Source organism: Seriola aureovittata, chromosome 2 (genome assembly GCF_021018895.1).
Source record: "Seriola aureovittata isolate HTS-2021-v1 ecotype China chromosome 2, ASM2101889v1, whole genome shotgun sequence".
NCBI classification, from domain to species: domain Eukaryota; kingdom Metazoa; phylum Chordata; class Actinopteri; order Carangiformes; family Carangidae; genus Seriola; species Seriola aureovittata.
This window is the reverse complement of record NC_079365.1, coordinates 22,785,908-22,798,945: the sequence shown is the minus strand read 5'-3', so window position 1 is coordinate 22,798,945 and position 13,038 is coordinate 22,785,908. Positions and strand designations below refer to the sequence as shown.

Below are 13,038 nucleotides of genomic sequence, written 5' to 3'. Positions count from 1 at the left end.
ATTATATATAACGATCCTCAGGTGGACAGGAAAACAACTCAAAATGACCTCTAATGACAATCGCAATTTTTTATTAACACATTTGCAACTTGTAATGACCCAGCCCTGAGACCATGGCAAATAATGGAAGTGCATGTGAGAGATTATCTAAAGGAAAGGGTTCTTTTTATATAAGGAAATGATACATAAGATCAATGCAATGCAACTTTAAAGCAAGTCTGTGTGACAGAATGAAAGACACTCATGCTAAATTCGATAAACTTTGGGTTTTTGCAGCTATAGCCTGACAATAGCTAATGCTATATTGTTACGTTGTAACGTTGGATATTATAGTTTAATGACTGAATAAATGGCATTACTGACTCAGTTTGAATCTTTTCTATTTGTGCTACTGTAAACTACATTTTAGCATTCACTGTAATACCATAATTGCCACTTTGTGACCACAGTGGCTGCTGTTCAACAAAAGGCTAGCTTTAACAGCTAGTAATTCCAACATAACAAATCTGGTTGAATAAAGACACTGGTGTTAATGCTGAGAGCAGTTCAAACGTCTGACCTGTTGTCTAAACCTTGGAGACTAAAGGCTGGAGAAACTCTACTGTCAAAACTGCTCTGTCACAGCTCAGACTCCCACTGTTAGCTTGGCACAGACTGTGGACTTCTGACCTACAGTCCCTGCCATCAGCACCAGCACCACAGGCACAAATCTACACTCTAAACTGGCACTTGGTGCCCACAGCTTACACTGGCAATGACGGCGACACTGCTGCCAACCTCCCCTAAGCCTGAGACAGTCCACTGCCTCTCATTTAGATTACAAAGGCAATCCAGTAGCCAAAACACACCTCTGATCCAATTGCAGAGACATCAAAAGAGCGATGGGTTGAGAAACAGAGAATGTGGAGGACAGCTTGAGCCAAAACGCCTGACAAGCTGTTGTGTCCAAGGTCATGACAGATGGTGTTGAGTGAGAATTACACATTACCTCCTTTTTCCTCTTCTTAACTTTGGGCATTTTTCCCTCTTTCATCTTTTTGGGCTTCTTCTTCTTTTGTTGTTTGAGGGAGTCATCATCAGAAAAAAAGCTGTCGAGGGGTGTAAGGGGAACAGTGTTGCGCTCACCTTCGTCATCCTCATCTGGAAACAAAGAAACAAAAACATATCTCCTTAGGCACATAATGTAGTACACTGTGCACAGAGTACTTAAGATGATACTGTACATCTGGAAGTTTGTCAACTTTACAGCAAGGAAATTAATTGACAACAATTTTCATAACTGATTAATTGATTAAAGTCGTTTATTAAAGAAAAATTTTAAACATTTACTGGTTCCAGCATCTGAAATGTGAAGGTGTGTCTTTTCTCAGTTTTATAACATTGTAAAATGAATATATCTGGGTCTGTTGATTAAACAAATCAAGGAATGTGAAGAAATAACTTTGTGTTTGGGAAATTGTAAAGGTTTTTTTTCACAATTTTCTGACATTTAATAGTCAAAATTTGGAATCAAAAAGGATAAAAAAAAAAAAAGAAAGCTTAAACGATAATTAAATGAATCATTAGTTATCAGCCTTGTACACAGTGAAAAGACAGCAAAGTGAAAAGTCAGTTTTTGAAAATAAAAATGATGAATCGGTGTCAGGCCAACAGGAGCACTTGGCAAAATAAACCTCATAATCACACATCATTGAGTGTGGATCAACTTTATCCGTCAAAGCGCAAATAGATGGAGTGCCTGCCCTGCTGCTAAATGGGATATCCCTGGAGGACCACTGAGGTATACTGAGCATAACTTCTGCCTTTAATGCTTGCTGGGACTAAAGCGACCTGCTGCTGTTTGTCAGCTGCACTGTCTCAAAGCTGCTGTGTACAAACGTGCTGACTGCTGAGCGCAGCAGACTTTACTGATGCCACAGTGGGTCACAGAGGAGTAAGTAAGGGAGAGAGACAGTCCCAAACAATACATCACTATAAAGAGACACGTGGAGAAATACACACAGGATGCAACCGCCCCGTAAAGGTTGACCTGATCTCGTTCTCCCACTGTGTCTCCAACTGTCTTTGTGTCTCTTTCAGTCTATATATCTGCGTGTCTCCCTTGCGCTCTGCGTCTCACACAGACAGACTGGAGGGCATGAAATATGCAGCACATGTATCAGAGTCAATCAGCCAACACTCGCCCTGCAGTCTACCACTCCCCTGGGTAGCTGGAGTGAGAGATTGGGGAGGAGGGATTCCTGTGTAGTAGACACACAAACCTCACCAACCACTTATCCTCTATTTAGCAAAGCTAGCAGGAGGTATCCCACGCACACACAGACACACACAGACACACACACACACACACACACACACACACACACACACACACACAGTATAGAACAGATCAGTGACTTCAAAGCTTTAATCGGTGGCACTGGCAGGCTCATTGTGTTTTTTTCTGTCCACCAGATGAAATGTGTCACCCCTTCTTTAATGCTAATTGGGGGTAACTTGTGCTTTTTATGCCCAAATTTTTTTTATAATAAAGCTGTGACTGACAACATTTATAACTGGTACCAATTACTTTAAAATTTGACCATGCTAGTTATCTATCTATCTATCTATCTATCTATCTATCTATATCTATCTATCTATCTATCTATCTATCTATCTATCTATTTGGGATTTTTGCTTTGCCTGCTCGTTCTTTCTCTCTACCTCCAGCACAGATGCTTCTCTCCTCTCTTTATTTCTCTCTTTCTCAATAGAGCCTTGAGTTTATGTATTACGCATCTCAAACAGGGAGCTCTTTTACGTCTCAGATGTATGTTAGCCGCCTGCCAGGCAAGTTATGATGGCAACACAGCGAGCTTTACATCTCTTTTAGACGCACAGATGATGACACGGATCAGATGCTGGAGATGGATTACAGAAAGCACACAGCCCATCACTCTGCAGCCTTTCTCTCTTTGAGTGAACTACGACTGACAGGTTGACCACACATCACTGATTACACACGCCAGATGAAGCCGGACTGTGTGTCCCTTGCGCTGCTTCCTGTACAATAAATAACTCAATCTTGACAGTGATGAAGCTGCATTACTGATGTAAGGTTTAAAAGTTCGATTACATGCACCTAATTCAATTTGAACAGACTTGACTGATTCCTTTTTTAGCAATGATAGTAGCGTGACTGGCAAGGTTGGTCTGTCTGCCACTTCTGTACTGGATGGATTGGCACAAAATTTTGCACAGACTTTCAGGGTTCTCAGATGTTGTATTCTGCTCACTTTGGTGATCCTCTGACGTCTGCTCTAGTGCTACCATGCGGTTGACATTTGTAGTTTTGGGTGAAAACTTCCAACAACTATTGGATGGATTGATCAGAAATTTTACAGAGACATTCATGTCTCCCTAATATAAATTGTAATGACTCAATGATCCCCTAATCAGGCCAAAAATTCATTTCAATCAAAACTTCTGTCTTCCGCAGGTAAAGGGCCGATTATGCTCGTTAGCAAATGTTGTCATGGTAACACGCTAAACTAAGATGATGTAAATGGTAAATAGATCGGCTAAATTTCAGCATGTTAGCATTTTCATTGCCAGCATGTTAGCTTGCTGACATTAGTGTTTAGTTTGAAAGCATCACTGTGAAAAAAAAAATACAACAAAAATATTAAACAAATGGTCTGTCAGTAATGGATCTTATTTATAAGAGGGTGTGATAGCAATGCAATTGACTGAGAAAAAAAAAACATGTCTGTCTTTAAACCTGCATTGCCTTATAATCCTAACCTTGCCTCTAGTAAATGGTCTGTGAAGTCCCCAATGGGAAAGCCATCAGGGGAAAGATAATCTTTCTGCTTGGTGAGTGAACCAGGCTGTGCCAGGTGTTGGAAGGGGGGTGGGGGTCGCTCAGTCATGTGGCACAGAGAGGTCTGGCACCAGATTCCGTTAGAAAGAGGACCAAAGCTCCACTTGGCAAACAGGCCGTCTGTAAAGTGTGGACGGATGGCACAGACACAGTTCTGACCTTCCTGCAAGGGCTTGGCCATCGGACTGACCCATTAGAAGGGAGATTCATGAGCAACTCCCAAGTGAGGAAGCTAGAGTTTACTGGAAAGCACATTAGCCCTTTGTCTGTTGGCCCCTGTGTGGAAATACCCACTTAATGTTGCCCAGCATTGCTTGCCACAAAGGAGGCAAGACAGAGCCAAAGGGTTTCCTTTCTTCACTGATTAAGTGCTCATAGTTCAGGCCTCAAACGCCTTCGGACCAAGATACCCATAGACTATTATTAGAAAATGTAATCATCAAAGTGATTGAAGGATAGAGCCCAAATTACATCATTAAAATCATATCTATTATAGACAATGTATGCACAAGATCATAATGTGTGCAATACAAAGCAGATATTAAACAGAAATGGCATCTTTCGTGCTAAGGCTATGTGCACGCGCAGCAGGAAAAAATGGTGTCAACTTTCACAGTGAGGGATCCAAAAATAGACCCCTTTCCAATTGGGGATAACATTTGTAGGCACACAAAAGCCCATTATAATCTTTCAATTTTAGGGAAGAACAAAACAATTAAAACAGAAAACACAATGGAACAATCTGTGACAGTGTAAGCACCCAGAGTGAAACAAAGGGAATTAGGACACTTTATGTGCCACAGCAAATAAAAGCTGTGATAGGATAACATTCAGGGGTCTGAAGTTCCCCGAGGATGTGCTTCTACATTTTTGCATTTTAATTGCATGGAAGCATCTTGATGCCGGGATAAATCTGATCTGGATTCTTGACCTTGTCCGTCACTTTGATGTTTGGTGACGGAGGTCGTAAACTGTCCTGAAAACTGCTCCCTGTATCAGCAGAATAACAACAGATTTGCATATTGTCAGAGCAGCGTGGATATCTTAATTTATCATCAAAAATCTTCATCAAGGCAAATAAATATAAATCATTGCATCTGATTTTTATTGCATTCACCCTTCACCATAAATTGAGTTCCATTGATATGATTACAGTCAAAGATATACAAATACAAAATTATATCAAGGCGCACATAAAGCAATTTTAACTGACACATGAGAATGTTTTGGATTTTTAAAATCGGATTACTACTCACATATTTTCACTCACCTGCCATAATCAATTGCACCCTTCCTTCCTCATACATGTTTAACCAACCCCCTGGGTTATTGGGGACACGCATCAGTGCTTGTGTTCTCCCTCGGGCTATGGCTGGCAGTCACAGATGATGCCTCAACTGCTCAACACTTCTCTCTGTTTCTCCCCTTCCCCTCTCTTTGTCTGTCTTTTTCCCTCTCTGCTGCACACCTTCACATAGGAACTTGCAAGTATAAATGGCTTATCAAAAATATTGTTTGTATACATATATATATATATATATATATATATATATAATATATATATATATAAAGAAAAAAATATTGGTTGGTTTTATATGCAAAGCATTGTCACAAATAACACTGAATCCACCACGCTCAGTCCATATGTGACAGGCAAAGGCATTTTTGAAAACCTGTCCCTTCAATAGAAAATCACATATATATTTGATTTTAGAAATAATAAATAATGATGTACCCATGATATAAACTATACTGCAATTAATATATATGTGAAGCAAAGTATATCAGCTTTAAAGGTTCAAGACCTTGAAAAAAAGCAGGAATAATGAGTAAAAAATGCACCATGGCAACTCCACCATATGACAATTAGTCATTCAGTTCAGAGGCAGTAAACCACTGCTAAGGCGTCATGTGACCAAACCAAGCCAATGTGATTTGGCAAAGGCTTTTTAATCATTTTGTCACAATATTTTACCTTGTAGCATTGCACTGTATTACTTATTACTGTATCCCGAACCATAAAGCATCTTCATTTTGAAGAATTGGGACACTTTCTCTCTTACGTATTCTAACAGTGCATCATTTCAGGCTATCACTGCGTTTAATTGTCACACTCCTGCACAACTTCTTACTAAATATTTGGTTATAACCAGGAAACTTTTCCACATTGTGATGCGAAAGTGAAATAGAGGGCAGAGCAGCATCTTTTAAGTCTTGCCCTTGACATCAAAGCATCAAATAAGCTAATGCCCTGAGCGAGCTGCAGGGGTAGATAAAAAAAAAATTAAAAAAATGTAAATATGTCAATCTATTGGCTGCACTGGACAAAGTGACATGATGCAGTGTGCCTGCATTTTCTGTGTGCATTTCTGCCTAGCACAAGTGCAACAGTGGGGCACCTCAGCCACTAACACGTTGGACAGAGTCCAGAGGACTGAGGCAGATATAGATTTTGATTAAACTGGCTCCTGGCTGCACATGACAGACATCCCAGTTTGCAGTTTAAGTATGTGTCATATAGGCATGACAGCTGTGGCCCACATCTAATCCCACCACTAGTTCATCTAGAGGAGCAAAAGCCATCATGCAGCAGTCATGAAATTTTTCATTTTATACTATTAGGAAAACATCATTTAGACAACATGACACTATGACCGGGATTCCCCAAACTACTCAGGTGTGTTATCTGTTTCACCAGGTACAGAAAATCACTGGGTGCCGGGACACCTGCCAGAAAGTCTGACAAACTTATTACCCAAGTGAAAACAGATTGGCCATAATTTGGCAAGTACCCTCTTGTATCTACAGGTCATTAATTAAAGAATCTTCATTTCTGAAGAAAGAAAATTACATATGCACTACAGCTGGTTCATTGCCAGAGTGACTGACAGATTCATTTTCCAGCCAGAAGAAATACTGCCCAGATTTGGCTTGTGTGAAGCCACCATGTGAACTCAATGAGCTGCATGTCAAGAATGTGGGTTAGAGATGGAAGGAATGGTGGTAACCCAACCATGGCCATCAACAGCGCTCAAGACCAAGGCTAAATACTTGATAAAGACTGTTTACTGTAGCCTACACGTGGCTTTCACACCTCTGCGGCCATGCAGTGCTGGAAAAAATTGAAAGTTGGAGCAGCCTCCTGATCACAAGTGGAAACAGCAGCGCATCTTGTACAAGATGAACACGGATGTTGTCACTGTAGCCCATTTCTACTTAAAAGCATATGCACGCATTAACTGAGAAGGACAGAAAAATCATCACAGCACAGGCCGACACAGCACCGAATCAACTGTCATCGTTTTAAACAGCTCTCTGACTCAAACTTGTGTCTTTGGACTTCAGGTAAAGCCATTCACTTATACACGCATGCAGCCCCTGAAAGAAAAAAAAAACAGCCCACAGAAACCATGCAGCAGGGTTTTCATCTTGCCCCGAAATCAGGCTGGATGTGAGGACAGCCGGAGGCAAATCCAAAAACCTGTTCCCACCTTAAAGACACTAGGTCGTGCAAAAAAAACATAATAGCATGACTCTGCTTATTGCACCCCACCCCTCCTCCTCCTCTCTGGTCTAAGGAACGCAGGACAAGCCCTTTTCCCCGCATTCAAGGCGTAGCGGCGCAAAATAATCTGAAGGACACCCCGCCTCCCCCCTTTCCCTCACCTGGCATATCGTCTTCAAAATCCATGTCGTCTTGTCCCTCGTCTTCATTACTCAGCGACCCCGGCATCTTTATCTCATAGCCCCCAAACCCCTTTTAGGCTGAGAATACTGAAAGTTAACCCTCCAGACGCCGCAGCCCAGTCTCTTTCTTCACCCAAAAAGAAATGTATTCGTCGCTCAGTTAATTTTTTTTTTTTTTAATTTTTTTTTCGCAGTGAATCTCGGGCTCTCTCTCCAGGAGTAAAAAAAAATTAAATAAAAATCATTTATTTTTTTCCACTGATCTCTATCCAGGTCTTCCAGTCTGAAAAATAAGAAAGACAAAAATGGAACACACATGCCCAGATTGTGACGTCTGGTCTGTTGCCATGACGATGCATCCCATAATTTCACCCACAACTAGTTAGTCATGCTCTCCTAGTTACCACTTCAACTAGTAGTGTGCAAAAAAACACACCGTGCGGCATCGCCATGTGCCGCTAATAGGCGGATACTCTCCCGCGCCTGTCGCCTGCCCGTTTCCCTTTGGAAGTCCAGAGAATTGAGACAGAAACTTCTGCTGGTTTCTCGCACAGCTGCCTCACGATTCACTGTAACCTTTACTCTAAATATGAAGTGTGTCTGTAGGGGAGAAAAAACTGCTCTTTTTTTCCTATCAAGTGAAAGTATTAATGCCAATTAATATTTTTTGGACTCATTCTCACCTTTCATCAACATCTAAAACATCAGGCGGAAATAAACAGACTCTATATTCGTTTCTTCATTTTACAAACTTTCGCCTTTTTTTCCGGACAAAAAAGCCCCACACAAGTGCAGCGTAATGACTGCATGCTGAGAGGAGTCCTGACTGCCAGTGGTCTAACTGTTGTCAAGGTTACCACAGCTGTAACACAGGATGCCCCACAGAGAGCTCACCACAGTGAGTATGGCTTTCAGCTTCGCTTACAATGTATTAAAATATACAAATCAAGAGCTGGAAGTGCACAACCATTGCACATGCTGCAGTGGTTTTAGTGTGCCTAATTTATTTAAGTGTATTTATTATTTATATCCAGTGTAATAGTTTTGTTCATCTCTTTTTGGCTAATAACATAGTGCACTTGCCTACATTTGCTTGTTATTTTCATGTAATTAGTTTGCTGGTGCGGATTTCTGCACAAAGGGCACAAAAGGAAAAGAATTATAAAATTATTTTCTCATCAGACTTCCCAATTCAGATAAAAGTACCAAAAATAAATGGGATTTTTTTTTATGGATAGTTTAAAAGTACCACTAGATGACCGCTTCATTTGGATTTTTGTTTAAATTATGCATCTAAATTATAAAAATTAATATCAAATATATATAACAGAGCAAAGCATACAGTGTTATGTTCATAGCTCTGGTATGCATGTTCTTTCAAAATGTAAAAAAAAAAAAAGACAAACTTTTCTACTCTTTAGAAATTTTTTATTAAAAGTGGTGTTAGTTTTAATCTTCCTCTTCCTCCTCCTCATCCTGGTTGATCTGGAAGTAGCGCAGCTCGTAGCTCTCCTTGGTGTTGGCAACAACTCGCAACCAGTCCCTGAGGTTGTTCTTTTTCAGATACTTCTTGGTGAGATACTTCAGGTACCTAACAGAGAGGAGGGGATGGGGGCAAACAGCATAAACCTTTTAGTGTATAATTAGCAAGTAATTTTCATGGACATATTCCTTGAGAACCTACACCCAGGTGTTTGCAAAATCTAGCCATTTCTTAAATTATGTTTGAATAAACATTGAATTGTTTAATCTAGTTTTGACCTCAAACGCACTTAAGTGTTCCGTATTCTGTGTTCTTTTAAAAAATATTATTTGAAGCACAAATAGCATACTGTATGTCACTAAAATCTAGTAATTTGATGACAGATCCAGCTAACACTATGGTTAAATACATTACAAGATACACTAATACACTAATACACTAATACCAACATCTCCTAGTTACCTTTTCCACTGGTCATATGAAGTGCTCAATTTAATAATCAAAATGGTAGAGACACCCTCTGGTGGTGGTGTTCTTAACACAATCTCATTGAAAAATATATATATATGTACTTATTTTTCAATTTTTGAAATGAGTTTATGCAAATAAATATTTCCAAATGCAGAAACCTAGAGGCATTTCTGGAGTCTGACCTAAACTTTCCTTCTCATTTCCACAACATAGCAGATTTCCATCTGTCAGCTTAGAAGTATTGCTAGGATCAGATCTTTTCTTTAATTCCAGGACACTAAAACCCTTATTCATGCCTTTGTTTACAGCCAATCAGACTATTGTAAATCCTTATCTGCTGGCCTGCCCCAGAAATCAATTGAATGAGTCCAGCTTGTCCAAAATACTGCTGCCAGGGTTCTCACAAGAACTAGAAAATATGATCATATTTCTCTATTGTTTTGGCGTTTGCCGTCAGGGGGTCCTAAACTCTGGAACAATCTCCCACTGCAAATTAGATAAACAACCTCAATGTCCGCTTTTAAATGTCTACTAAAGACTTATTTTTATAGATTAGCTTTTAATTAGTTTTACATTGGCTTTTAATTTAGTCATTGTAGTTTGTCCCATGTATGTTCATCTTCTTGTTTTTATATATTCTCCTGTCTGCAAAGCACTCTGTAAACTTGTTTTTGAAAAGTGCTATATAAATAAAGTTTATTAATTATTATTATCATTACTATTATTATTATTATTAATTAGAACATAGCCATTGTTAATGATATTATTTTGACCTCTTTTTTTCCTACTTTGTGTCAAAATGACTGATGTGAAAAATGCTTCAATACACTCAGTGGCCATTCTTTTAGGTACGCCTGCACAATCCGGTGCAAAAACACCTTTAAATATAATGCACACCACTACATTTAACTATGACCTCAATAATAAACATTTAATTGAATTTCACATTTCAAAAATGTGAACAAAAACTGGACATTATACACTTGGTGAAAGGTAGAATTTATGGCAGAGCTGTTGTACTGAATTGGAATAGATTTTACAGGTGTATAAAGAGGCCACAGAGTGCATGTTCCGTATACATGTGCTTTTTAAGTAGTTCCTGGTGAAAGTATCTTTAATGTTTGTGCCATTGCCATTGCCATCCCCTTGTATTGGGCTGATGACATAAGCAGACTTCTTCGCAGCAGACTTCTCAACAACAACAACAACAAAAAAATGTAAGGAAATCCAAAACAAGCTGCATGGCTAGACACGACTACGAATATTTGGTTGAACTGCCCTTTAATTTGGAAACGCCACAAGACACTACCGGAAACTTTTACATACTACGAAAAACTCAGTATTTTCAGAATGAATGAAGATACAACACTGACAGTCTTATTTCAGGGTTTCTGAAGTAAAATCCTCATGTTACAGAGACGTTGCGGATTATATTGTGTATGGTTGCAAGCTATGCCAATAAAGTACGTCAGTTACATAAGCTACGCATTATAAATCCCGGAGGCATCTTGTTTCTTTGCATTATGGTGGTTGCCTGTACAAAAGACAGGAATATAAAACTTCTATCAATGTGTGCAACTTATGAATTTATATTACCACCTTACAACAAAGTAAAGAAGTTGAACTCCACCTGGTGACTTAGTCCTCTCTGATAGGAGTTCTGTAGTGGCCAGTTCACGTTATCCAGCTGCTTCAGGATTAAATCCCAGCAGTATCCATATCATTGACCACATCAGATCATTGATAATTAGTATCGGTCCATTCACTGACTCGCAATGCATTACTCATCTTCAGAACAGTTACTACCTGTATTTAAGGAACAATATTCAAGCAGCCAGCCTGCTTCTTCAGAAGTGCTCATCAGACAGTTGAATAGCTATATGGCACACCGTAAACATTTTACAGCCTCATTTTTAGTCCGCAAAGGTGAGCACTCAGAGGACATTTCAGGCAGAGTATCACCATAATTTGTAATACATCAAATAAAGCTGTATTTGGTGTCTTCTCATTTTGTCAGGTGGTCTGTTACCTAACTGTTGTCAAAATGCCAATAATATTAAATGAAAATCACACTCCTAGATATTACATTTTTCAGTGGGATATTGCATTCTCCTCTTACACACAAAAGTGAAATAGATTACTTAGCTGCTCTGGGAAACTTGTACAAACATTTCTTCAAATTGGACATATCTGTTTGTCTATGGTAGAAGGCGCTGCATAGAGTGATCTAGCATTTCGTACATGACTGTGATAAGCAAAAAGATAATTTCCAACGACTCGTAAAACATGACAGACAAGAGTCGCACTATATTTTGTACCTCTTTGAGAAGGGAACTTCGGAGTTCACAGCAATTTTGCTCTTGCTCCTCTCAATGGACACCACACCACCACCGAGGTTTCCAGCTTTGCCGTTCACCTTGATGCGCTCCTGGAGAAACTGCTCCTGTAGGGGCAGAGGACACAGCAAGTCTCACACAACAGTTGGTATTCATAAGCATGTACAGAGTTAGTACAAAGGGGGATATCAAAACGAAATGGTGTTACGTTAGATACGTTTCTAACCAGAACTGAAAGATGAGATAGTGTTTGATATGTTGTTAGTTTCCATTCTAAACCACATCGGATTATTGCGTCTTTCAGTTTAACTGACTGTGAAAATCATCTCCAATGACTTGGGATTGATCCCACTGATTTGACAGCAGGGCTTGACACTCAGGGGTTTAGTCTAACAGCTGCTGCACACTGTTTAACAATATGTCACTTATGTCTGAACTGCTCTACTCACAAAGTTGGCTGCATCCATGATGCCATCTTCAACAGGGTGAGTGCAGTCCAGGGTGAACTTCAGGATCTGCTTCTTCCTTTTTCCACCCTGCTTCTTGACCACCTGCTTTTTCTGGCAGATACGTAATATAAAGGTTAGTCAACCCCACATACATCACATCATGTTTAACTTCGAAACAGCTAAAAGGAAGCATTTCAATAATTTTCCAATTCTGTCGAGATCTCATGAGTGGAAAGTTGCCTCTAAACTTTATTTTTCCAACAACACTTTGCGACAGAATTTTCACGTTAACTGCTGCTAGCTAACGTTAGCACTAACAGTTAGCCCAACGTGGTGTTCTCCGACACAGTAAACAAATCAAAATAAAAGGCTTAAACTGTCGTTGACTCATATATTTATAATCACGGATTATATACACTTCCGCGAGTGCGAAAGACAAGCTACAATATATTGCCTTTATGCAGTTTATTTGATCTTTTCACTACTCACAATCGGGGCCATGGTTGACACATTCAGCAAAAAGGAAGGGGGAAAGGTTGCGCAGGAACTATAATACCCGGCTGCAAAATCGATCGCACCGTTTCTTTCTCATCGAGTTCTCTGTAATCGATTAAGAAATTGTTATAAGGTAACTATTTACACTATTAAACCTAACCCTTCAGCTGCGTAAATGCTAAATATATGAAACTAGATGTTATATATGTATTTAAATAACAAGCATGATTATAACCATATTAGCATATTAGCATA

At 39.5% G+C, this 13,038-nt stretch overlaps 2 protein-coding genes across 3 annotated transcripts in view; both read right to left on the bottom strand.

Moving 5' to 3' along the window:
- chd5 (chromodomain helicase DNA binding protein 5) overlaps window positions 1–8,058 on the bottom strand; it is a 39,051-nt gene extending 30,993 nt beyond the window's left edge. Inside the window, exons 1-2 of one of the 2 annotated variants that reach the window (XM_056399197.1) lie at window positions 7,529–8,058; window positions 989–1,140 (exon numbers count right to left, since the gene is read on the bottom strand). In XM_056399197.1, the coding sequence (XP_056255172.1) occupies window positions 989–1,140; window positions 7,529–7,595 (219 nt within the window). In that variant the 5' untranslated portion in view covers window positions 7,596–8,058. The remainder of the gene's footprint in view (window positions 1–988; window positions 1,141–7,528) is intronic. The other variant, XM_056399207.1, reaches the window with a different exon arrangement.
- An 897-nt stretch (window positions 8,059–8,955) lies between these two features.
- On the bottom strand, window positions 8,956–12,861 carry rpl22 (ribosomal protein L22). Its single transcript, XM_056393297.1, has 4 exons — window positions 12,778–12,861; window positions 12,289–12,399; window positions 11,822–11,946; window positions 8,956–9,140 (listed from the first exon to the last, which is right to left on the bottom strand). The coding sequence occupies exons 1-4, from the start codon at window positions 12,787–12,789 to the stop codon at window positions 8,999–9,001; spliced, it is 390 nt and encodes a 129-aa protein (XP_056249272.1). The 5' UTR covers window positions 12,790–12,861; the 3' UTR covers window positions 8,956–8,998.
- Between the last annotated feature and the right edge of the window lie 177 nt (window positions 12,862–13,038).